General features: G+C 44.2%; 1 protein-coding gene across 6 annotated transcripts in view; it reads right to left on the bottom strand.

Annotated features, from left to right (window-relative positions):
• ARHGEF6 (Rac/Cdc42 guanine nucleotide exchange factor 6) overlaps positions 1 to 24,401 on the bottom strand; it is a 58,531-nt gene that overhangs the window by 7,819 nt on the left and 26,311 nt on the right. For 3 of the 6 annotated variants that reach the window (XR_005226752.2, XM_037908864.2, XM_037908867.2), the window contains 11 exons: positions 23,383 to 23,477; positions 20,734 to 20,829; positions 19,207 to 19,329; positions 16,938 to 17,076; positions 12,330 to 12,389; positions 8,907 to 9,053; positions 7,983 to 8,069; positions 6,930 to 7,008; positions 5,620 to 5,753; positions 4,377 to 4,514; positions 515 to 535 (listed from right to left, as the gene is read on the bottom strand). Coding sequence is in view for 5 of the 6 variants with exons in the window: in XM_037908864.2 (XP_037764792.1) it covers positions 515 to 535; positions 4,377 to 4,514; positions 5,620 to 5,753; positions 6,930 to 7,008; positions 7,983 to 8,069; positions 8,907 to 9,053; positions 12,330 to 12,389; positions 16,938 to 17,076; positions 19,207 to 19,329; positions 20,734 to 20,829; positions 23,383 to 23,477 (1,119 nt within the window). In the remaining variant the exon portion in view is untranslated. The remainder of the gene's footprint in view (positions 1 to 514; positions 536 to 4,376; positions 4,515 to 5,619; positions 5,754 to 6,929; positions 7,009 to 7,982; positions 8,070 to 8,906; positions 9,054 to 12,329; positions 12,390 to 16,937; positions 17,077 to 19,206; positions 19,330 to 20,733; positions 20,830 to 23,382; positions 23,478 to 24,401) is intronic. The other 3 variants (XM_037908866.2, XM_043522969.1, XM_043522970.1) reach the window with 3 other exon arrangements.

Below are 24,401 nucleotides of genomic sequence, written 5' to 3'. Positions count from 1 at the left end.
AATACAGAACATATCATAAATGATGCATTGTTTATATATATATATATATACACACACACTATATCTGTGTGTGTAAAATTATAAACACCTTCCCACACACATATATATGAAATATAGGCATATACACACAGAGTTAGTGTCTGATAAGATTGTAAAGATAAGAAACAAGTGTTTAGTTCTTTTGTTGAGCCATAATCATTCTTATTGATTTTGAAAGCATTTGTATATGACAGGTTATGTGTAATATAAATATCAAGGGTAAAAGATCTAGTAACGAAATAAATAACAGGGGTGTCATGTTTTTCATGCAATGCAGCCTTTGTGTCACAGTTCTAAATATTTTTGGTGAGCCCGTTCAAAATGTATTTACCAATCAGAATTGAATCGTGTTGTAAATTATTAAAAGCAGGCACAATTAGGAAAAAGCAAACGGGAGAGGAAAGATCTGCTTAATAAAGGTCACAGCACAAGCATTCTATGTTACAATAAGCCAAAGAGATGTATCTACCCTTACCTTTAAGATATAAGACATCCTCTAAAATGAATATGTAAAGAAAGAGAAGATGAGTGTGAGTGGTCGATGATTTTATTGACCAAGTCCATTTAATCAATAGTTCTAAAACAACATTTAAATGTTAGTGTTGCAATTAATGTGCTACAAGGATAGTCACACCCTCAATATCAACATGCAAAAGAACCAAAAAGAGCATGGTTTCATGCAAAATTATGAATGCTGAAAAATTAATTAAATATGAAATACATGACAAGCAGGCATTAATATACTCCTAATACAGGAAAAAAAGTAATCATGCTTCAATGAGTAGTAGTAGGATGTCAGTAAATATTGCCTATTTATAACCATACATCTTAGAAATGCAATAAATCACGAAAAATCCAACCTCAATATGCAAGCTAAGGCACTGATTCTGCAGCTGCTCTGCATGCACAACTCTCACCCAGACTTGTGGAGAAGCTGTAGGAACAGGCTCAGGGGTTTTGCTCTATGCTCAGATTTGTTTCAAGAACAGTAACCATTTCTTCAAGTCAGCGGGGGCGAGGGAACATTTGGTGTAAGGGTGGCAACGCCCGCTGGCATGCTGTGAACTGTGTTTTCTAAAGTAGAATGGGACCCTTTCCTAGTGAAATTATTTTTTCTCCTGATCAACATCCCCCTAAATGGGAGACTGCTACAGTGCGAGGCATTGAAATACACCAGAATTTTCCTTCTACTTCACGAGAAATAGTTTTTCCCCCTATAATCATCGTCAATATGGCCCAAATCCTGCCCTCTCCTCAGCAGACACACTGGGCTCTCAACACAGTGGAACCACGTGGATCTGTTGCAGAAGAGGACAGGAAGATGCCAGAAGATTTTGCAGGGAGGTGTCCACACATGCTGCATCCAGTACGGGCCCGCAGCATAGGTTTCTGTGGTATCCATTTGCTCTGAGGACAGTGTGGAGTGGACAGGGATGACTGAACCTCTAGTCTTCCCTAGTGTGGGTTGCAAAGGCCACAGAAACTATTCCAGTCCTTAGGCTGGATTAGCAGAGTAGCTCCCTGGCCTGATAACCTGCAGTCAGGTGTTCCCCAGCAGTTAGACAAGTTTCATGGCCAAAGTACTGAGGGCTAGATTTGCTCCTAGAAGCAGCTCTTACTACAAATGTTTTTGTGGGGTCTCTGGGAAAGACCCAGAGACCCTATATGACATGGGTTTTGAGGCAAGATTCGTCCTCTAAGGGCACTCACGTGGTGCCCTCTGACCCAACAGAAGTTGCTGTTTGCACAGAAATGTGCTGCTGTAAGAAGAAACCTTGCAAGTCATGCAAGGCAGGTAATTTTTCAAACTAGGAAATGTGTGTCACACCCCATTACCCCAAATCCGTACATGAGAATTTACTGATGGGCACCTGCTCTGTAATTTCAAATTATGACTAGAAACAGAACAGGAAAAATGACCCAGTTTAAATGGAAATGGCGACACTGATACACAGTGCGTAAGCAGGCTTCTGGGGTTTCCTGAATGCAGCTAGCTACGAGAAAGAGCACATGAATATGTGAAATTCCGCCCTACGAACAAGAAACCAATTGAAATCTCAGTGGATGTCTAAAAATCTCGTATCTTTCCATCAAACTCTGCGCCTCCCCCCCAGACAATAATGAATTTCTTTCAATTGAAGCTCTAAATTCTCTTTACAGAAATGGATTTTTAAAATCATTTTCATATGTCTCATAACAGGAACCTGACCTGGTCTGATTTCTCATCCCCATTACATGGTTGTATCCATGAGGGTCAGCCTAAATTTTAAAAGGTCTCGTTCAAAGCCATTACTGTCCACCAGGTAATTGTGGGAGGCGTGAATTAAGAATCATAGGCATTGTGTTGGAGCCCTTTGAGCCACTTAGTGTGTGAACAGAAATGTTATGCCTTTAAAAACAGGGCCGAATTCTGGCTTCTAGTGCGTGAACATAGCTCCAGCTGGAGTTCATCTGAATTTACCCAGGTGTAACACCAAGATCAGAATGTTGCCTAATGTGTTTAAAATTTACTTTTTTCCTTCCTGCTCAGAGTGGGCCAATCAATTAGTGTACATTCCAGATGAGTCGTGTCGGGTCTGGTTCTACTTGGAATTGGGGTTCTGATTTGCAAAACGCAAACGATTCTGAAAAGGTTTTTTTATTTTTAAGCTACAAAATGGTGCAGGGGAGGGGCCACATACAGATCCTAGCAGATGAGGTCCACTTCCCAAGAACCCTCTTCACAATTGGCGCTTACGAGCACCCTGCCAGCAACCTCAGTAGGGTGGGCCTGAGCTGAATGGCTCATTCCTAGATCCAACCCTGCCAAAATGCATGCGAGGCATGCTGATAGGGCAGTGAGAGACATCAGCTACACATGCTGTGCCTGATCCGTAGACGTTAAATAAGTGGCTTTTAATTGACAACCTGGAATCTTTCCGTGAACACTAGCTTCACTTACACATTGTCATATTAAGGTTTGTGTGGGTGAGGGCTGGGGGCTGCCACCAGAACGTTGCTCCTTAGCACACAGGGCATTGCGGACATCCATTTTGTGTGTGGGATCATCACAGCCTGCCCCATGCTCAGCAGAGAGTTTTTCACAGTACTATAGGCTTCACGCACCAGTCACATGGTCATTCTCTTATCACACAACAGTTGTTATGGAATCACCATTAATAAATTCTCTTCTAGAGAAATCTTAAGCTGTTTTCTAAACATATAGTCTAATGTGCCGTGTTGCAATTACCCAGTCACAACTTGTGAATGGGATTCAAAGGGCTGTGGTGTCAATAGTTATATTGGTCAACCTAGACATTTTTGGCCTATTTTAAAAGAAAATTCATTTCTTATTGCAAAGCAGTGATTCATCCTTAGATTAAAATGTAGTAAATGGGCAACAGTTTGTTATATATGAAACTGCTTAGTCAACATTAGGGACTCAGAGCATGGAAAGATTAAGGGATCTTAAAACCCAATTTAGTTTCCAAAATAAAATTTCTGATTTTTCTTAATTAAAAAAATCATCTCAACTGCCACCGTGATGTCTCAACCCCCCTCCTAAATAATTCACTCCTGCAGCCCACAGACCCCCCCCCGCACCCATCAGGTTTCAGAGTATTGCAGGCCCTGAGAATGAGCTGTTATAACAGAAGGGTGGCTGACACAAGCCTAGGATGCGTCTAGGACCATGAGACAGTAATGTTCACACCTTCGTTGTAACCAGGATGATTGGTGATTCAGCTGTTTAGTCATCTACTGCTACCGGGAACATTAAACAATTACTCAGTTTATTTTAAGGGAGGGAAGGATAGTCTTGTGGTTAAAACAGGGGACTAAGAATCAGATCTGGGTTCTATTATGGGCTTCCCCACCGACTTCCCGTGTGTCACCTAAGCCCTGGAAACTGAGTTTTTTCAGGGGGATAATACTAACAGGGGATCTGTGATCTAGCACCAAAAATACAGGGTGGAGAAATATAATTAAAATTAATAGTGGTTTCCTTCCCACAATTTTCTGTGTTGAGCCCAGTTCTGAAGTCCTCATGTACATAAAACTCTCAAATGGAGGCTTTGCCTATAGACTGCAGGACTGGAATCAGTGGAAAATATAAACTCTTCAATCCTGCAAATACGTATATACTTAACTTAAAGCACGAAACTTTGTTCCATTGACTGGTGGGACATACATGCTAAGTGTTTGCAGGATCAGGGCTTTATTTTGTGCAGCCTTTAACACCTATCTTCGTTAAAGGTCATTAAACCTACTCCTTTCTACTATCATCATGCAAAACAACTCTGTGCACAAACGTTAAAGATTTCTATGAAAGGCACAATACCCTGCGTATCCAAGATTACCTCTTTGTAACCTAGAGCTGCTGATGGTCTGAGTGGAGGAGCGGGTCGGAGACAACTTAAGGTCCAGGCTTTAAGGATTTTGGGTGGTTCCAGTGGTCCGCGAAGCTGTCCAGTTGAACTAAAAGTCTGAGAAAATACCTGATGAGATGGTGAAAGCTGTTTGCCTTCGCATACAATATATGAGAGGGGGGAAAAAAAGACCTTTCTCCATCTGAACTACTGTAAGGTCATGGCTTACCACAAAGATAGCAAGGGACATTAGAAAAATGACATGAATAGCTAGCTACAGTGTTAGATGTGAACTCAACAGTCACAGGCATGATGAGGGCCCAGAACCATGACCTCAATGTGAAAAATCCTGTAGCTCTATAAACTGGTCTGAAATCAACAAGAATTAAATTCAATGATGACAAGTGCAAAGTACTTCACTTAGGAAGGAAAAATCAAATGCACCACCTCAGAATGTGGAGTAGCTATCTAGGCGGTAGTACTGCCAAAAGGGATCTGGGGGTTATAGTGGACCACAAACTGAGCAGGAGTGGCCAATGTGATGCAGCTGCAAAAAAGGCAAATATGATTCTGGGGTGTATTAACAGGAGTGTTGTATGTAAGACACAGGAGGTAATTGTCCCGCTCTGCTTGGCACTGGTGAGGCCTCAGCTGAAGTACTGGGTCCAATTCTGAGCACCACTGTTTAGGAAAAATGTGGACAAACTGGAAAGAGTTCAGAGGAGAGCAACGAAAATGATGAAAGGTTTAGAAAACCATTTAGTCTTGAGAAAAGAAGACTGATGGGGGACCTGATAACAGTCTTCCAATACATTAAGGGCTGTTATAAAGAAGATGGTGATCAATTGTTCTCCATGTCCACTGAAGGTAGGACAAGAAGCAATGGGCTTCATCTGCAGCAAGGGAGATTTAGGTTAGATATTAGGAAAAACTTTCTAACTACAAAGCTAGTTAAGCTTTGGAATAGGTTTCCAAGGGAGACTGTGGAAGCTTTAAAAACAAATTGGACAAACATCAGTCAGGGATGATCTAGGTTTACTTGGTCCTGCTACAGCAGAGGGGGCTGGTCTTGATGACTTCTCGAGATCCCTTCCAGCCCGACATTTCTATGATTCTGTGAAACTAGCTAGATACAAAACCATCTGCTTTTGTCACATTAGGTAAGAAGAAAGCCTAGTGTCAATATTGAGATCCAATAAGTTCAGAAAGGACTGGAATGGTACAACATACTTACAGAATGAGCACTCCAGGACTGCGTTTTTGATATTGTGCTGCACGTCCCTTTGGTTAGCCTTTGCAAATGGTCGAGCCATTCGTGCAAATCCTGGCTGCTGTTACAGGACACTGTGATTCGTTCTATCATGTTCCCTGCATTAGAGGATTAAATTACATTCCTTATAAAATGGCATCAATCCACCAAAGAGAGAAATTCAGCCCAACTCATTCTGACAAGAAGCACCTCCTGTGTTTGCAGTGCGATATGGCTGGAAAAAAAAAAAAAAAAAAAGCACCGCATCCCAGAGGAGGAAGGTACAAGTCCCTTTATATGGGCCTGTTCCAAAGCCCAATTAAGTCAATGGGAGCTTTTCTTCTAGCGTCAGTTGGCTTTGGGGATCAAGCCCTCTGTGACTCTGGTATGACTATATCTGGAATAGTGTGCTCAATTCAGGGCACCTCATTGCCGGAAAGATATTGACAAACTGGAGGAAGTTCAGAGAAGATCAGCAGAAATGACCAAGGTACTGGAGGGATAAACGTGTGAGGAATTATTAAAAGCTAAGTGTAGCTTCACTAAGCAGTAACTAATGGGGGCCATGATAAAAGTCTACAAATATTTACAGGGTTCAAATGCTAATGATGCAGCCAAAGTACTGAGCATGATACAAGGTTGGTCTAACTAGGAGTCATGGGATGAAATTATGAAAGGGAAATTTAGACTGAGTATTAGGAAAAGCATCCTAGCCGTGAAATGTTTTGGACTGTAGAATGATCTGTCAAGGGACCCCAAAGCATAAGACATTTATAACTAGAATGGACAAGAAATTAGGAAATATAAATCAGGAAACAATACTGCACTGGTCAGGGATGGACTGGATGATCCAGATCTTTTTCCATTTCTAGCTCTGATGATACTCTGACTCAATGCGCAGAAGTAGTGGCTTGTGAATCAACTGGTAGTAGATTATGGAAGTGGTTCCCAGCATTTTCAGAGGACTGTACCAATTTAAGCAGACCTTGGCTGTACCTTAAACTCCCCTCTTTCCTCAGCATACAAGCTACTGGTAACCCATAATGGAGTCTGAAGCAGCCTGAGCACAGTCATGGCAGGTTAAACTGCACGCAAATGGATCAGAAGCAGACCCCCTTCTGGTCATCAAGGGAGCTGGACACACAGAACTCAGATGTCACAGTAGCATAAGAACAAGAACAGATTAGCATATTGTAGCAGTGAAAGGGTAAAGCATCTCATGTAGTAGCAGATGGGAACTACTTATACAGTATCTGCTGCTCCCACTGGACAGGAAATGCAACAAGTGTAGTGACCTGTGATTTCAAAAGCATGCTCGGTCCCTTCGGTTCCTTCTAATTTTGTCAGCGTCATTCCGGTTAATGGCAGTTTTCCCTACAAAAACAATTGAGAATGATTCAGACTCTACATCTATCATTTTTAGCCAATTTGACTTTCTCAGGAGTCACCACCAGAAATCATTGAAGGCTTCAGGAAACCAGAAAAGATTGCCCTTCAGTCTGTGGATCTAGATTTCCCTGTCCTTAGCAGGCCAAACACAAGGTCAAGTCCATTAAAGGAACTCCCATGCTAACTGAATTATAATAAATTATAGTACCTAGCTCTTCCATAGATCTCAAAAGCTTTACAAAGGAGGGTCATTTTCACTAACTTCCATAAGCCTCTCTTAGGAAAAGTCATGTTGCACAACTGAGCTGTCAGTCTCAAATCAAAGCCAAAGAATGCCCATCATGACTCCTTACTAACGTCATGATTGCTCTTGTACATGTGTGCTTGAGTGTGATAAATCAGCACGAGGCTGTTCCTTTCTTGGGAATTATTTCATGCCTCCAGTTGGTTGTGGGGATTAAAGCCAAAACAGAATGACTTCCGCCACTCAGTAGTGTGGTAAGCCCCCAAAAAATGCATTGCCTGGAGCATTGCATTATGTAAAATGGAAATTATCAGCCTATGGTTAAAAAAAAAGGTCATAACGAAAGCTTTTAACCAGGCATTACTGAGATGGGGGTGGTACACGCCACCAACACCCAGTCTGAAGTTTCTATTTGGGTTCAGAATGGTAAAGCCATGTCAGCATTTATTGTGCATGCACCAGAGTAATTGCTCAGAACTCTCTGAGTATAAGAAAGTGAGATATTTTAATTTAAGGGCACTCATGCTTGTGGAAACTATCTAACGACTCCCCATGCTGGTATGTATGATAAACTAGAGTTCTCTGTTTCCTGGCGGTGGGGTGTTAGCACCACAACAGAGAAATTTCAGAAAGCAGAGGAATTTAATCTGATTACAGACATTTGGTTTCCTTCTTTACGCGCAAATACTTGCAACTTCAAATCAAATTTGCCTACCTGATAGATAAACCCAGTCATCCGAGGGCTTGCAGACAACATTAGCAGAACATTGGAAAACAACATGAAATACCTCTCTTCTTTCTCCTAAAGTGAAAAATACATCCATCTTATAATGCATCACATACATTTTCCTCAGAGACATTAGTATAATGGGCGCAATCCAGTTGCAACTGAAATCAATGGCAATGTTCCCAATGACCATAAGGACACCAGAACTGGGCCTATTAATTTAAAATTTACTTATTTTCTTTACTTAATATCCCTTCAGAGTCTATAAACATTGATACATGTATCCTACCAAGCATTAATTTGGCTGGCTATGAGAAGTACCAATGCTCTAATAGGTAAATACTCAATCAAAACCAGTAAGAGCTACTGTAGTAAGAAATTACTCATATATAATACACACCCACGTACACATATATATGTAATAGAATATATAACACATATATTAATACATAGAGAGAGAGCATTAGAGGCTACCATGTCTCAGTTGTTTATTTAAAACGTAAAGGTCAAAACCTGCCATGATTCTACCCGCAGAACTTCTGGTAACGGCAACAGGAGTAGTGCATATAGATTGATGACAGAAGCATGCTCGCTTGGCAACACGAAAACAGCTTTTTGTCTGAGAGATAAATGCGAGTCAGATAGCGCATGAGCCTGCATGGTGCTGAGCACTCAGGATCTGATCCAGGTATGCATTTAAGCACATGCTTAACTTTAAGAATATGAGCAGTCCCACTGAATCCTGAACTTAAAGGTAAGCAGATGCTTAAGTGCTTTGTTGGCCTGGGGCCACAGCACTTAGCATCTTTCGCAAACACGGCCACGATAAAGAAAATTTTTGGACCTGAGCATTCTTTTTCCATTTTGGCATTGAGAGGGAGAGAAGGACTTTTGCCATGTTAAACACCTTACCTCACTTGCCCCACACTGTACCATGACCTGTGACATATAGATTACATTGCCCATGGTTTTGATATCCTCTCCTTCCCATCCTGGAATGGTCTCTGAAAGGATCTGCAATTCAAGTTGTTTCCTCTTCCTCAGCTCCTGGCACTGTGACTGTAAAGCCGATATCACAGACAAAAAAAAGTTTTGTTAAAATGAGAACAGGAAACTTCAGAATCAAACCTTCTCTAGCCCACCAAGAAGAGATTTTCTGGCAATGCTCCTGTCAGTCTGATGGCTAACACCAAATGCAGTCATTAGTGTGACCACTTCACAAGGAGAATGTCTTTCTACAGGCCAGATTTTTAAAGGTATTTAGGATTTTCAAAGGCATCTAGACATCTAAAATGCATGCATCCGATGAAGTGAGCTGTAGCTCACGAAAGCTTATGCTCAAATAAATTTGTTAGTCTCTGAGGTGCCACAAGTACTCCTTTTCTTTTTGCGGATACAGATTAACACGGCTGCTACGCTGAAACCTGATTTCAATGGGTGTTAGGTGCGTGGGTGCTTTTGAAAATCCAACTAGGTGCCTAAATACCTTTAAAAATCTGGCCCTAACATTTTACCTTGTATATTACTTATTACTTATTTAGGATCACATAAACCTGGCTAAAGATTCTGGCTTATTGTAACTGCCCCTTAATAAAAAGTATCAAAAATCTGGCCTTAGAGGAAGACCAGAAGAGACCATGCCACCACCAATTATCTCAATGAGAAATCAACAGCATCACTCAGCTTTATACAATTGCGTTCATGCAAGCAGGAAATCTGAAATTTGCTTTATTGTACTAAGTTTGTTAAAGTAACAACATTTTGATGAATTACAGAGTCAGAAGATATTTTAAAAATGAAAATTAGAAAAAGAAAATAAAGGGGCTTTTGTTCTTTTGTCAAACCAGTCCTGTATCTAAGTGAAAAATGTACCCATTTTCTAAGCCAAGATGGCCACAGAGTAGGAATTGTGAACTTTCTATTTTTGTAGGTTTTAATGAGAAAACAGCAATTTTGTCCAAACTGTAAATAAAGTCAAATTGGAAGGGGTGCAAAACTGCATGAACCAGATCAGCAAATATTTTCCTATTAAATACTGCATAACAAAAACTGTGAATTTTGCACATCTTGAGTCCATAGACAGAGGAATAGAATAACTTAAAAGGAATCCATTTAAGTTGACCTAAAACCAGAATATCTAGTTATAGTTCAACAGAATGGGCCAAACGCTCAGCCTGTCTAAATCCATATAGCTCCAATGAGCTCCATGTGTTGCTCTTCTTTCCAGCTGCCTTAATTGCCATATGGGAATAATTATACAAGATGCAAATGGAAAAGAAAATGCCAGAGCTGCTCAGAAAAATTTACTTTTAAAAAAACCTAACAATGTCATTATAAATTTTGTCTTGTTAATTGTATCTCGGTTCAGGAGTACTGATTATACACACACAGTCTCACTCTCTGAGGGCAAAGGGCCTGGTCCGAAGCACTCTGCAGTTAATGGGGAAACTCTTATTGACTTCAATAGGCTTTGGATCAGGCCCTAACTCCTGAAGTCTCTATACAGTATGCACACAGGCAAAATTCCCAGTGAAGTCGTTGGAGGTGCTGACTGAGAAAGGATTGCAGGATATTGTCCTAAAGCACATGTGCTACTCAGTGGGGCTGTGCAAGCATTTCATTATGGAACCTGATATAGGGTGAAGTTCTGATGACTTGGGAGGAAAAATCCTGAAAGGCCAAGCCTTGGCTCAGTTTTTACTCAGTCCTCACGCTGGCCAAGCTCTTATTTCTTACTCCATTTCAAACTCAGGATTTGACGCAGTTTTGTACAAATCCTCCAGAGGCTGTGACCCTTTCGCTGTGACTGAAGGAGAAGCCCCTTTTGGCTATCCCCTTGAGACACTCATTTTTAGAACCAGAGTTTAGTGGTTTCCTTTTTGGTTTGCAAAACTTTGTGCCAAAAGTCATGCGGTACAAGTCACATGGTGGGTCTTCTGTGACCCTGATTGGCTGAACCTGCAGTTCAGGAGATGCAAACCCACATAAAACCTACAAAAGTTTTCTGCAATCCCTATAAACTGAAACCACTGTATTATCACTCTGCTTCTACGACAGGGCTACAAATAGCATTTTCGTTAGCTTTCTGCAACCCACATGCTCTGCTTGGAAGCATACACTTGACTGATCCCTGACTCCATGAGAGTCATGCTGGCATATCTGAAGGCAAAATTTAAGTCTTTGACCATCTCACCTCAGACATATAGTAAGTACACTACAGTGATAAGTAAGAGCCCAATCCTGAGATGTGCTGAGCATCAGCAAATCCCATTGAAGCCTTATGCACAGACAGTTTAACAATAGGACCTAATACTGTACATGAATAGCTCAAGTACAAATCTCCTTAAATTACGAGCATCTCTAAAGCTTAAAGCCATTTTGAAGTTAATATAACTGAATTACTTCCCTATTATCTGCTATAATGAATGCAAATTGTTGAGCTTCTAAGTAAATGTAACACAACACCCTGTTTCCTGTTTTCTATGAAATTTCTCCTTCCTCCTTTCTTCGTCTGCATTGCTAATCATTGTAAACTTACATCTTCTCTGCTAAGGAAGGAAGGAAGCTGGACCACATCTGGAGTGGTTATAGTGAAAGGTAAGAGACACAGAACATAACTTTCTTGATAACTGAGCATTAAATCTTCCCCAGTAAAACAGTCAACCATGTAGAAGGTTTTCTTTCTCCTTTCATTTGCAGAAAGGTTCTAAAGTGATTTGGAATGATTCATTGAAATATGTTCACTATTGAATTGCTACTGATTGCTTTACTGTTATTTGTAAAGACACAAAGAGACAGTAGACTAATAACTTCTCTACTTATTGCCATTTCACATGTTTATAATATACAAGGACCTGATCCCAAGTCCATGGATACTAGTGGAAAGAATCCCAATTAAATCAATGGGCTTTGGATCAGGCCCAGAATGCATCTCTTTATTAGAAGTTGCAGTTGCGTCATATACTTGTGTTAATCCTTCATAGCTCATTTTAATGAGTAAGGAATTGTACAATTACATGTAGCAAAAATGACAAAGGTGTAAAGGGGAAAGAGATGAAAGGAAACTCCCCACCCACACGTGGCTTCCTTACGTGGCACACATTTAAAATAAGTTCTTTATCTAGTGAAGTTACTACACTACAGAGATCACAATGCAAGTGTTGGAACACGCTACCAGATGGCAAAGTCAGGCAAAATTTCAAATAAGGTGTCTCCGTAACCTGTCTTTTCCATTCTAAAAGACCTTTTCACAAGGAGACAAATGTCAGGCTTGACTCACTCTTTGTGAAACACAGCACAGAAAAGGAGCGCTCTATTTTGAGAATCACCACCTACCACAAGGGACTTGAAAGATGTGAATGCTTTCAAAACGTCTTCATGATCCGGATGTGCCTCCTAGCGAAGGAAGAAATCTTTGTTAGTTATGAAGAGCAACAGCGTTTGGAAATGCAGATTTCCCCCATTCCTGCCATGGTTTAAAAGCCATGGAAATTCTGTATGGCCATATGAAGCTGTGTTGCTGCAGTGCAGCACAGGGAGGATGCAACATGGCCCAGGGGAACTACACATCCCAATGGGGTGAAGGACCCCCCCCTTCACTCTTCTGCTGCCTTTGTCAGCCTAAAGTGATTTAAAGCAACTAAGTGATGCACTGATGCAAAACTGTTCAACAAGAGAAAGGGGATCAAGGATAGATACCATTTCAGCTCAACCAAACGTTGCTTTTTAAGAAATCTACAGCCCAATGCCAGATTGTATAGGGCAAAGTTCTGCTCTCTTGTCCACAAAGCAGATCTTGACTCTCGTATGAAATATTCCACCGCTCACCTCCCATCTATGGGATTCCCATTAACATCACTGGGAGCTCTGCACTTGCACAGAGAACAGAAGGCTAGAGGGGCAGAGATCAGGGCAGGACAACTGGAGTATTTCACACAGATCTGTGGGCAGAATTTGGCCTATACATTATACACTCTTTACAACCATAATCCAGAGCCCAGTTGCTGGACATAATAGCTGGGCCAGTCATGAGAAGATGGGCCAAGGACAGTGCTTAACGTGCAACGAAAGAGGTGCTGGGACTCAACAGGTGCTGGGGGCTCAAGCAAAATTGTTTTACTTTCATAACTGATGCAGCAAGCCCAGAGGCTCAGCCCTGGCAAGCCCCCGCACAAATTAAGCTCACAACATACAGCCACTCCCACTTTTATCACATTTATACACTCAGACAAAGTGCAGAACATATAAATCCACTCACCATGTTCACAATCTAGAAACCAACAAAAATAGGTGACCTGTGTCTGACCAACCCTCCAGCTCTTCTCTCATCTTGGTTAGGGTGTTGGCCACAACAGCTGTGGGCATGCAGTCAGAGGAGCATGGGCTGTAGTCAGTGAGAGCGTTAGGGGAGTTTCTCTTTTCCCCGTTCCTTCTCTAGCCTGGGCCCTACACTAGAAACATTAGCCGTTGCTGATGTGCGCAACTGGAACGGTGCTGGAAGGAGTGTAACTGCAAAGTGCAGACCAGACCAAGCCCTGTTTAGCCCAGCTATAGAAACCATGGCTGAGCTGTCCCAGGAGCAGATGTAACATGGAGAGACACCAGTCATCAGCAGGCAGGATTGAACCTGGGACCGCTGAAGCTTACTATATGAGCCTCTACTGCATGAGCTAAAAGCCACATGCCTCTTAGCTAAGGCTGTAGCTGACTCATCAATCTCTAGCTGGGCTAGATGCCACTAGAGGGGGACAGGACGTCACACCAAGCAGGCAGGGGTTACACCAGTGGTCACCAACCAGTCGATCGCGATCTCTGGCAGCGCAGAGGGGCTGCCGCTAAGACAGGCTTCCTGCCTGCCCCGGCCCCACGCCGCTCCCGGAAGTGGCCAGCGCGGCCCACACAGCCCCGGAGGGTCGGGGGGCAGGGGTCTCCCTCCACGCGCTGCTCCTGCTTGCAAGCACCGTCCCCAAAGCACCCATTGGCCGGGAGTGGGGAGCTGTGGCCAATGGGAGCTGCGGGGGCGGTGCTTGCAGAGAGAGGCAGCGTGTGGAGCCACGTGCCCCCTGCCTCCAGGGGTGCATTGGCCCTTCTGGGAGTGGCATGGCTGGGGTAGGCAGGGAGCCTGCATTAGCGGCAACCACACTGCGCCGCAGAGCGGGAGCCACCAGAGGTAAGTGCTGTGCGATGGGAAGCCTCACCCCAACCCCCAGCCCTGAGCACCCTCCCGAAGCCAGCACCCCATACCTCCTCCTGCACCCCAAACCCCCTCCTGCACCCTGAACCCAGCCCTGACTCCCCACCCAGAGCCAGCACTCTGTACTCCCTCCTGCGCTCCAACACTCTGCCCCAGCCCGGAGCCCCCTCCTGCACCCAAACTCCCTCCCAGAGCCCGTACCCCCTCCTACACCCCAACACTCTGCCCCAGCCCAGAGCCCACTCTTGCACCCAAACTCTCTCCCAGAGCTTTCACTCCTCACCCCCTCCTGCACCCCAACCCCCTGACCCAGCCCAGAGCCCCCTCCCACACTGCGAACCCCTTAGCCCCAGCTCAGAGCCCGCACCCCCTCCCGAACCCCAACCCCTTGCCCCAGCCAGGGGAAAGTGAGTGAGGGTGGGGGAGAGTGAGTGACAGAGAAGCAGGGGGATGGAGTGAGTGAGGTGGGGCTTTGCGGAAGGGGCAGGATAGATCCTGGGTTGCCCTTAAATTCAAAAAGTGATCTTGGGCATAAAAAGGTGGAGACCACTGGGTTACACAAACATAGCAGGCCTGGGCAGAAACAGGATCAGCAACCAGACGGATTATCTGTACTAGGGCTTTCAATGTTATTATCACAGCAACTCACCTGAACCTAGGTTATCAAGGGTAGGACATTTTTAGGACATTTCTGTGGTGTGAACAAGCCTCTAGTTGCCCATCCAGAGTTAAGATGTATTTTGGATAAAAAGTCTCGATAAAACGTGTCCTCTGGGACTGAATCCTATCCCGGTGCCGTAACCAGGTGACCTGATCTCCCCTCTCTCACCCCTCTGCTGCTGCCAGCATTTGATAGATTTTGCTAGTGCCAAATTTCCAAATAAGCCAGTGACATGGGGGCTTGTGGGGAACTATAGCAGCTTTCCAAAAATATAAATGTCTTATTTCGTGAGCCTCAAAACTGAGCCTGGTTTGGGCATTTCTCAGAGCCCTGCCCTGGTGCCAGTGAGCAGTGAGGGCAGGGCGCAACTGGGTCACAGCCACTGTGCTGTAGCCTATAGAGAGACGTAGTGCATCAGCTCCCCCTCCTCAAAGCTACAAGCTCTCAGCCCCCCATCACCCACCACCTTTCCTGTGGAGCATCGTGACCCTGAGCCCTGCCCTCTGGACACTGCAGCAGCAGGAGGGAGGTATGGGAGAGCAGGGGGCTCTTGGACACCGTGGCAGTGAGGGCTATGAAAGTACCGGGCGCGTAGGCTAACGAGATAGGAGGTGAAGAGGGGAGGGCAGCAGATAGGCCAGCAGTCTCATTTTGAGCAGGACAGATTTTGGCCTCTGTCCTGGGTCCCCATGTTGTGTCCTTGAGGGGCTGAACCAAAATAGATGTGTTGTCTGCCACCTTGTGCGTTCAGCACCACACGTGGCCCACCATGACTGCCGCAGAGCGCCACAGCTGCTCGCCAGTTTACCCAGTGCTGCAGGCAAACTGCACAGCGGCAACCGCCTTGGGCAAACCCTCCGGAAGAGGGGCCTAACACTGGAGCCTCACCAGACCCTGCTCCAGAAATCCCCACCCCCAACGGGTGAGCAGCCTCTCCTATCCACCCTCTAGGGGCCTACCCCCATCTGGTGTCACCAGGTCTGCTTCTGCCTCAGCAGTTTTCCCAGGGTAGCTCCTCCTTGCCTGCACTAGCCCCGTTTCCACTCTTCCTTTGCCCCCTCCTGGTTGTATCCCCTCCTTCCTCATTGCCCTCTCCCCACTGTATGCACCTGCTGCCTGCAGCATTCTTGCTTGCCACTGGGAGGGTCTGTTCATGCATAAACCTGGTGCGTGAACAGAGCAGCTGCCTCACTGGTATGAGCGCACTTGTGCCGAGAGAAGCCCGGAGCAACAGCAGAGCAGCCTTTGGTTGCTACACTGGGAGCAGTGGCCTCTCGTGGCCGCAGGCAAGAATTGCAAACAAAACAGCGATTTTGGTTCAGCCACTCAAGGACACAACATGGGGACCCAGGACAGAGGCCAAAATCTGTCCTGCTCAAAATGAGACTGCTGGCCTATCTGCTGCCCTCCCCTCTTCACCTCCTATCTCGTTAGCCTACGCGCCCGGTACTTTCATAGCCCTCACTGCCACGGTGTCCAAGAGCCCCCTGCTCTCCCATACCTCCCTCCTGCTGCTGCAGTGTCCAGAGGGCAGGGCTCAGGGTCACGATGCTCCACAGGAAAGGTGGTGGGTGATGGGGGGCTGAGAGCTTGTAGCTTTGAGGAGGGGGAGCTGATGCACTACGTCTCTCTATAGGCTACAGCACAGTGGCTGTGACCCAGTTGCGCCCTGCCCTCACTGCTCAGCTGACCCATGTTAGAGTAGAGCACTTTGAAACTGATTAAGCATCATGATTAGACTCAGCTATAAGGCCTGAGAGTAAGAATGGCCCAGCGGTTAGGATGCCAGTCTCCGACTTGGAAGACCCAAGTTTAGTTCCTTGTTCGGCCACAGATTTCCTGTGTGACCTTGGTCCAGCCTCTAATTCCTCTGTGCCAGAAGAACAGGGATAATGGCACTGTCCTACCTCACAGAAGCGTGTGAGGAGAAATATATTGAAGCATGTGGGGTGCTCAGTTACTACAGTAGTGGGCCCCCCCCTCGATATCTAGACAGAAGGACCCCGGGTACAAGCAATTCTCAATGCAGTTTTTTGGCAGCACAAAACCCCACCCATGATCTGCCTGGCAGATGCTATGTTTCATTTACCTCCATGTGCCGCTCCAGTTCTTGGAGAAGGGTGACGTACTTATCCAGTCTCATGAAGGGTTTGCTGAGGCTTGTTGTTAAGATCAAAATCCCTGGGTTGGACGCGCCCTGGTTCTCCATAAACTTCTCCAGTTCATCACTATAAACAGAGATAAGGGAAGTTCACCAGCCTCTAAGGGCCATGTTTTACTAATGCCTTCACTGTCCAAATAATGGTGGCCCAGTTCTGAGCTACACTCCATTGCAAAAGAAATCCAGCTTCTTCTACATTTGCCAGCTGATGCAAACACAGTGGGCCAGAGAGGGCCAGGCTGGGGTTTGGCAGATCAAGGCCACTGGTCCCCAAGGAGAGCTCGGGGGGGTAGGGGAGGACATGGAAAACCCTGGTGCTCAGCAGGCATGTGCATTCTGTGCAACCACCATGGGTAGGTGCAGCCACCTCCCCACACTAGTGCACTGGCCAGCTCACCAGGGGTAGGAAACCAAGTTCCCCTAGGGTGACTTGAACCCCAGGAACACTAGGAAGGAGCAGTACCTGTGCTCCCTCCCACTGCAACTGACCCTTGCATGGCGTCCCCAGTGAGAGATGGCTCCTAGCACCCTTCCCCCACCCCCACATACCTGTGCCAGGACCCAGACACAACACAGGCCCAATGTACAGAGAACACATTTGTAATGACAATTGCTCATGTTAGATGGCAAGTAGGGACCATTGTTACTGGCTGCTGTAGCGTAGGCATGCCAAGTACTGTCAGGGCTCTGCCTATCACCACTAGGCCTCTCTCCTGTGGTGTGAGGTATGGGTATCCTGGATCCACTTGCTGCTGGGTGCTTGAACAACCCACTGGGAATAGTGAGCAGGGTTTCCTTTCTAGAGAACACACTTGATAGAGATCACTAAGTTACCAGTGACCACTGCTGGAAGACTGTGTCCACAATTCAAGAACAATGTTGCTAAATTGGAGAGGGTTCAGAGAAGAGTCAAAGAATTATTAAAGGATTAGAAAGCACACCTTACAGTGACAGACTCAAAGAGCTCTGCCTATTTAGCTGAACAAAGAGAGGTTGAGGAGTGACTTAATTACAGTCTATAAGTACCTCCGTGGGAAACAAATACTTAAAAATGGCCTCTTCAATCAAGCAGCGAAAGGGCTAACGCAATCTAGTGGACACAATCCAATCTAACACAATCCAATGCCTGGAAGTTGAAGCTAGAAAAATTCAGACTGAAAATAAAGTGTAAATTTTACCCAGTGAGGGTAATTAACCATTGGAAGTTGTTCCAAGGGTCGTGGTGGATTCTCCATCACTGGCCATTTTAAAAGCATGATTAGATGATTTTCTAAAAGCTCTGCTCTAGGAATTGTTTTGGGGAAGTTCTGTGATCTGTGTTTTACAAAAGATCAGACTGGATGATCACAATGGTCTGTTTTGGCCTTGGAACCTACTAAACATGCAAAACATGCTCAGCTTTGGCTCATAACACTTTGGAGAGCACATTTTGTGTGTATCAGCATATTCACCAAAACAGATCAGTTAGATGCGCATTTTAAACATTCTCTGGCTAATGAACTGAATGAAGGAGTCACTGACAATAGTCAGGACTGTAATTAGGCTAAATTACAATCAGATGTGTTACAAGAGAAACATTGTAAAGGCCTCCATTTTAAAAATACAAGAACTCAGACCCTGGGATGAGGTCACTGCTTTCACAGATGTGTGCAGGAGAGCTAAGCAAGCACTGGAGGGAACGGAGCAATAGCCTGTCAGCTCAGAGGACTCTCTTAGCTCTGAGTTTACAGCTAAGGCACATGCAGATGTCTGTCCAGGAGTCACACCGTGAATGAGAATGTTGCCATGATTAGTGCAATAACATACAGAACTGCATGGCCTCTTTGTCGTTTGCTTGAGCAAACCTCTGTTTCAAGCCTCTTCATGCCGTATTTGGGGCCTGATCCTGAGACGTGTGGAGCACCCACAAGTAAGTGAATGCAAGTTGAAGGTGTTTGAACCTCACATGATCAGACCCCTGATGTCAGCATGTCAGAGTTATGTGGGATGCTTGTGTGTTCTTGCAGGGAAGCAGGTGAGCACAGAGTGATCTGCACGGTGGCAGGTTCCTCTGCACACACACAGGGTCTTTGGAAAGACTCCGTGCAATCATGTTGCCTTGGGATCCTGTTGTCGAGATCCCAGGCAAAGGCCCTAGCTGGACTTGCCATTATTAAAAAACGGATGGTTTGCTCTTTCGACACGAGCCATTCCTGACCTGTGTTGGGTTAGCACGTTAACAGCGGAAGGGTGGTTAGCACAATACGTGAGGTACAGAGATCGGAACTGTGGCATCAGGTTCATAAAACAGCCTCCCACTCTCTGCTGGTTCTCAGGAAGCCTGCAAATATAAGCAGCAACATCTTCAGAGCACGTCATTGAAACAAGAGTTAATGAGCCAGGTCCTCAGACACGACAAAGCATCAGTGAAATGGACACACTGTATTTCATAACCAGCTGCCAGTGCTAGCTGTGGTAGAAATTCAGCTATGTAGAGCAGTGGTTCCCAGCCAGGGGTACACGTACCCCTAGGAGTGCGCAGAGGTCTTCCAGGGGGTCTCTCTACTCATCTAGATATTTCCCCTAGTTTTACAACAGGCTACATAAAAAGCACTAGCAAAGTCAGTACAAACTAAAATTTCATACAGACAATGACTTGTTTATACTGCTCTATATACTATACACTGAAATGTAAGTACAATATTTATAATCCAATTGGTTTATTTTATAATTATATGATAAAAATGAGAAAGTCAGCAATTTTTCAGTAACAGTGTGCTGTGACACTTTTGTATTTTTATGTCTGATTTTGTAAACAAGTAGTTTTTTAAGTGAGGTGAAACTTGGGGGTACGCAAGACAAATCAGACTCCTGAAAGAGGTACAGTCATCTGGAAAGGCTGAGAGCCACTGGTGTAGAGTGTTTAGCTCACCCTAAGAACACACTTGGAGCCTTTCAGTGACAGCTCTAACTCAGAATTCTAGCTGGGGCGGTATAACTTTAGGTGGTCAAACCCTCCATAGATGAGGACACACTTGGAAGTGCCTCTCAGGTCTCTGCTGTGGCTGCTTAATAAAGTGGGAGTGTTCTCTCTGACATCTCTGGCCTGTTGCTTTGGGGCAAAGGAGCCTCTGTCCTGCATGGCTCCTTCCCTCAGAAGCTCTGTGCAGTGCTTGAATAGGAGATGAGAGAGAGAAAGGAAGCCCAGAGTCTGAAATTATTCTGCTATTTTGCCCAGCTTCCCCACACCGCTATCCTGTTAGTCAGCTTTCTTTTTCTCTTTTCAGTAAGAGGGATGAGACAGAACTATCCATTTCTCCCAGTTCTAGTCCAGGCTCTGCCCTGGTCATATTGACAGCTGGGGATGGTACATTCACTTGGGATGAAAGGAAAAGATTTACACTGATGCTGTTCAAAAAGGCTTATGAGAGTTAGACACTCAGTTCCCTCTGACTTCCAATGGGACTGGGCATCGGTCTCCTAAAGGCAAATGCCAGTCTTAACTTTCTGTTTCTAAGCAGGGCAGTTCAGAAGACACCTCAGAGGTACACACACCACTATTTTTATTGCCTTCTCTTACCCTCTAAGCACTGATGACAGCCTTCTCTAGCTCCTCCTGTTTTCTTCTATATTAAAACAAATGTGCAGACAATAGCTAGGAGCAAAGTTAATAAATAGGCCTTTGTATTATTTTTAACCACAGGTTAGTAACTCATCACCCTTAATTGCAATGACAGATGCTTACTTTGCACATTCTTCCAAGGCTTGATTCAGTGTTTGCTGAAATGAACATATTTCCTCAACATTTCCCAGTAAAGATGCAATATCCACCACACTTAGCCTGAAAGAATTAAAATACTGAAATAGTACTTGATAGGTACTTTGGAATGGTTCAAAACAAATCTCTTATTTAAAAAAAAGACATCTGAGAACATCTCCAAATAACCTGTTCAAAATATGGGAGATTTAAAGTATTTGTTTCAACAGAAACATGAATTAATGTAATGAAATACAAAACCAAAATTCATGATACACAAATAATACCTTATAGAAGATGTTTGCTCTCAAGGATTAACTGAATTGTATTTTAATCACGTAATCGTCTCACATTGTTTAATTGTCCTCATTGATATAGACAGGATTTCTTCTGGGGGCGGAGAAGGAAGATGTAGACACAGAGGTATGGGCAGAATAGTATTCATAGGCAGGCCAACCCTGACTCATGTTACAAGATCGGAGCTTTAGATTGTAACCTCTTCCAGGGATGGAATTTGTACAGCACCTGGCATTTAGGACCTATTGCATACAAATTACAATGACCATCTCTGTGCTCCCTGCACTTCCTGATAGTCTTTCCATCATCATCTCAGCACCTTCGGTCATTTCAGCCTTACTTCCCTTTGTGCTCTCTACAGTTCTGTGATCAATCAGACTTCTAGATACGATTGTTACAGCAAGATGAGAAAGTCACATCACCTAGTGTTGTGCCCCTGGATCCCATGATAAGAACTGTGACTAAGAAGGCCAACATGCATCCTGTGGGGAAGAAAGGCTGGGGTCTTGAGACTTTTCCATTGCTGAATTTATCCACACAAATATTTCGAAAGGTTTGAGGAAATCTGGACACCATGTGACTTAAAAAACAGAAACTTTGTTCCCACAGAAAATATGAAGGGCTTGAGATTCTACCCTCAGCTCTCTCCAAACTGGAAAAAGTCTCTGTGTTTAACCTCTGCGCTTATAACCTCTTGGAGTTCTACGTTCTCCTCACAGTATGCTGCACCAGAATCCAGAGAAACCGCTACTCCACGTTTACAACTGCACAACTTCTAAAGAGGGGGTGGCTGACTCTATGAGATGGAATTATCCAAGCATGCATGTTGTGCCTATTTATGCTACTCCCTAGGACAGATAACTATAAAACCAATGCAGTAAGCATCAGAGACAGGTTACTGAAATGGGAACAATTTATGCACATTGAGCCTATTGATGTGTAGGCAGAGAGATATCTACATGCCATTGTTTGGACAAATGAAAGACAAAGGTTTGATAAAATCCTACGTTTGTGACTGGATGTAGATGGAATCTGAAATTCACACCAGCTTTTCTCATGATAGTGATGGAAAACATTCTGGACTACATCTTATTTCTGCACCTAGACCCTGACAATGACAATTTATCAGAGGGATAAATACTGGAGAGGGAGAGGAATTATTTAAGCTCAGTACCAATGTGGACACAAGAACAAATGGATATAAACTGGCCACCTGGAAGTTTAGACTTGAAATTAGACAAAGCTTTCTAACCATCAGAGGAGTGAAGTTTTGGAATAGCCTTCCAAGGGAAGCAGTGGGGGCAAAAGATCTATCTGGCTTTAAGATTAAACTCAATAAGTTTATGGAGGAGATGGTATGATGGGATAACATGATTTTGGTAATTAATTGATCTTTAAATATTCATGGTAAATAGGCTTAATGGCCTGTGATGGGATGTTAGATGGGGTGGGATCTGAGTTACCCAGGAAAGAATTTTCTGTAGTATCTGGCTGGTGAATCTTGCCCATATGTTCAGGGTTTAGCTGATCGCCATATTTGGGGTCGGGAAGAAATTTTCCTCCAGGGCAGATTGGAAGAGGCCCTGGAGGTTTTTCGCCTTCCTCTGTAGCATGGGCCACGGGTCACTTGCTGGAGGATTCTCTGCTCCTTGAAGTCTTTAAACCACGATTTGAGGACTTCAATAGCTCAGACATAGGTGAGGTTTTTCGCAGGAGTGGGTGGGTGAGATTCTGTGGCCTGCGTTGTGCAGGAGGTCAGACTAGATGATCATAATGGTCCCTTCTGACCTTAGTATCTATGAATCTATGACCCTCAGTTGTCCATACATCACTTTGGCTATCAATAACTGCAGGATGATGTGTAGAGAACAAGAAAACACTTCAAGCAGATCAATGTACAGAGGGCAGGGCAATGCTTACTAGTTAGCAAGTTCAGAACAAACAAGAGCCAGACTAACCATCGTTAAAGCAATTCCTAGATCATCGCCCCGTCTAAATAATGTCCCCTGAAGGAATGACTGGGAGGTCCCGTTTGAAGATGAGCAGGCAAAATAAGGCACACTGGAGGGGAATACACATGAAAGAACAATTCCTTGTATGAGCCTGAAGTGATCATGTCGATCAAAATTGCATATTTAATAACCCATCACACCATCAGATGTCTACGCAAAAATACAGGAAAAGGAAGCGCCAGAAGCTATCACAAGCTTTGTTTTCCTGATCACAGAGACATTCTGAGGTTTTGCATGAGTGCCTTTAAAGAGCAGAAATGGTCCCTAAACATTCGAAAGTGAAAAGGCTTTGAAGTGTTCTGTTATTACAGACTGACTTGGGTCTTACTTGTCATAGGATTGGAGGGGTCTCAAGTAAATTCCCAGAAGTGACTGTAGTTCCTTAGCATAGTCACGTTCTGTTTCCAGAATACTTTGCAGTACCTAGAGTGAGAGACAGAACAAAGAGCAGATCTCAGCACTAATGACTAGGTGCATGACTACAACATCAGCTTCCAACAACAGAGCAACCTGGAGACATATTTTAAATCCACCTCTGACTTATTAATGCCTGAAGAACATGCTAATGCAAGACAGAAACTGTATAAAACAGGCACGGGGTTTCAGATTACAGATTTGATCTCATGAGGTGCAGAGTTTCCCAGGAAAGCAGTAAGAATAAGCCTTAGAAGCTGCTCCTTCTCGACCTCTCTTTTTTGCTATTGGAACATAATACAGATGCACATGCAGATTAGGTATTTGCCCCCACAAAAGGCGATTTGCATGCATAAGTGGCTATTTGGGTATGCCAGTATTGATTGGGCTTGCATGCAGGCACAGTAACTAAACACAAATCACATGCAACTGGACTAGTGCTAGATCGAAACAGTTTAACTGCAAGAGTAGACAGGATGAAACCCAGTTTCCCACTGTTTCACTTGATGAAAGAGCAGTGAAGTTGGTTCATGCCTCGCCTGCCTACCTCAGCAGTTAATCTCTTTTCTCACTGGTGCAGCAAGACCCACTGCAGTCACCCTTTGTCTGTGAACAGCAGCTTTCTTACTGTAGATCAAGCTCTAGAGACAGATGAGGCTGTTCCTAGTCCAGGTTTCAGCACCTGGGCATGTGCTGTTTCAGCTGGTTTGTACAAAATATATTTAACTGACAAATGCATTTACCCTCCGCCACCAGTCTGTATGTCCAAATGCAGACATTTTAACTCTCTCTTATGCCATGGGGCAATGCTTATTTTACCTCTCGGTTTATTTTGCCTTGTTCCATCACAAACCTTCTGACTTATATGAAGGTACATTATTTACATCAGAAATAATAAAATGGAACAAAAGCAAATTATTTTTTTTTAAATAC

This window comes from Chelonia mydas, chromosome 9, assembly GCF_015237465.2.
Source record: "Chelonia mydas isolate rCheMyd1 chromosome 9, rCheMyd1.pri.v2, whole genome shotgun sequence".
Classification (NCBI taxonomy): domain Eukaryota; kingdom Metazoa; phylum Chordata; order Testudines; family Cheloniidae; genus Chelonia; species Chelonia mydas.
Note: the sequence above shows the minus strand (reverse complement) of the source record. Positions and strands in the feature narration are given on the sequence as shown.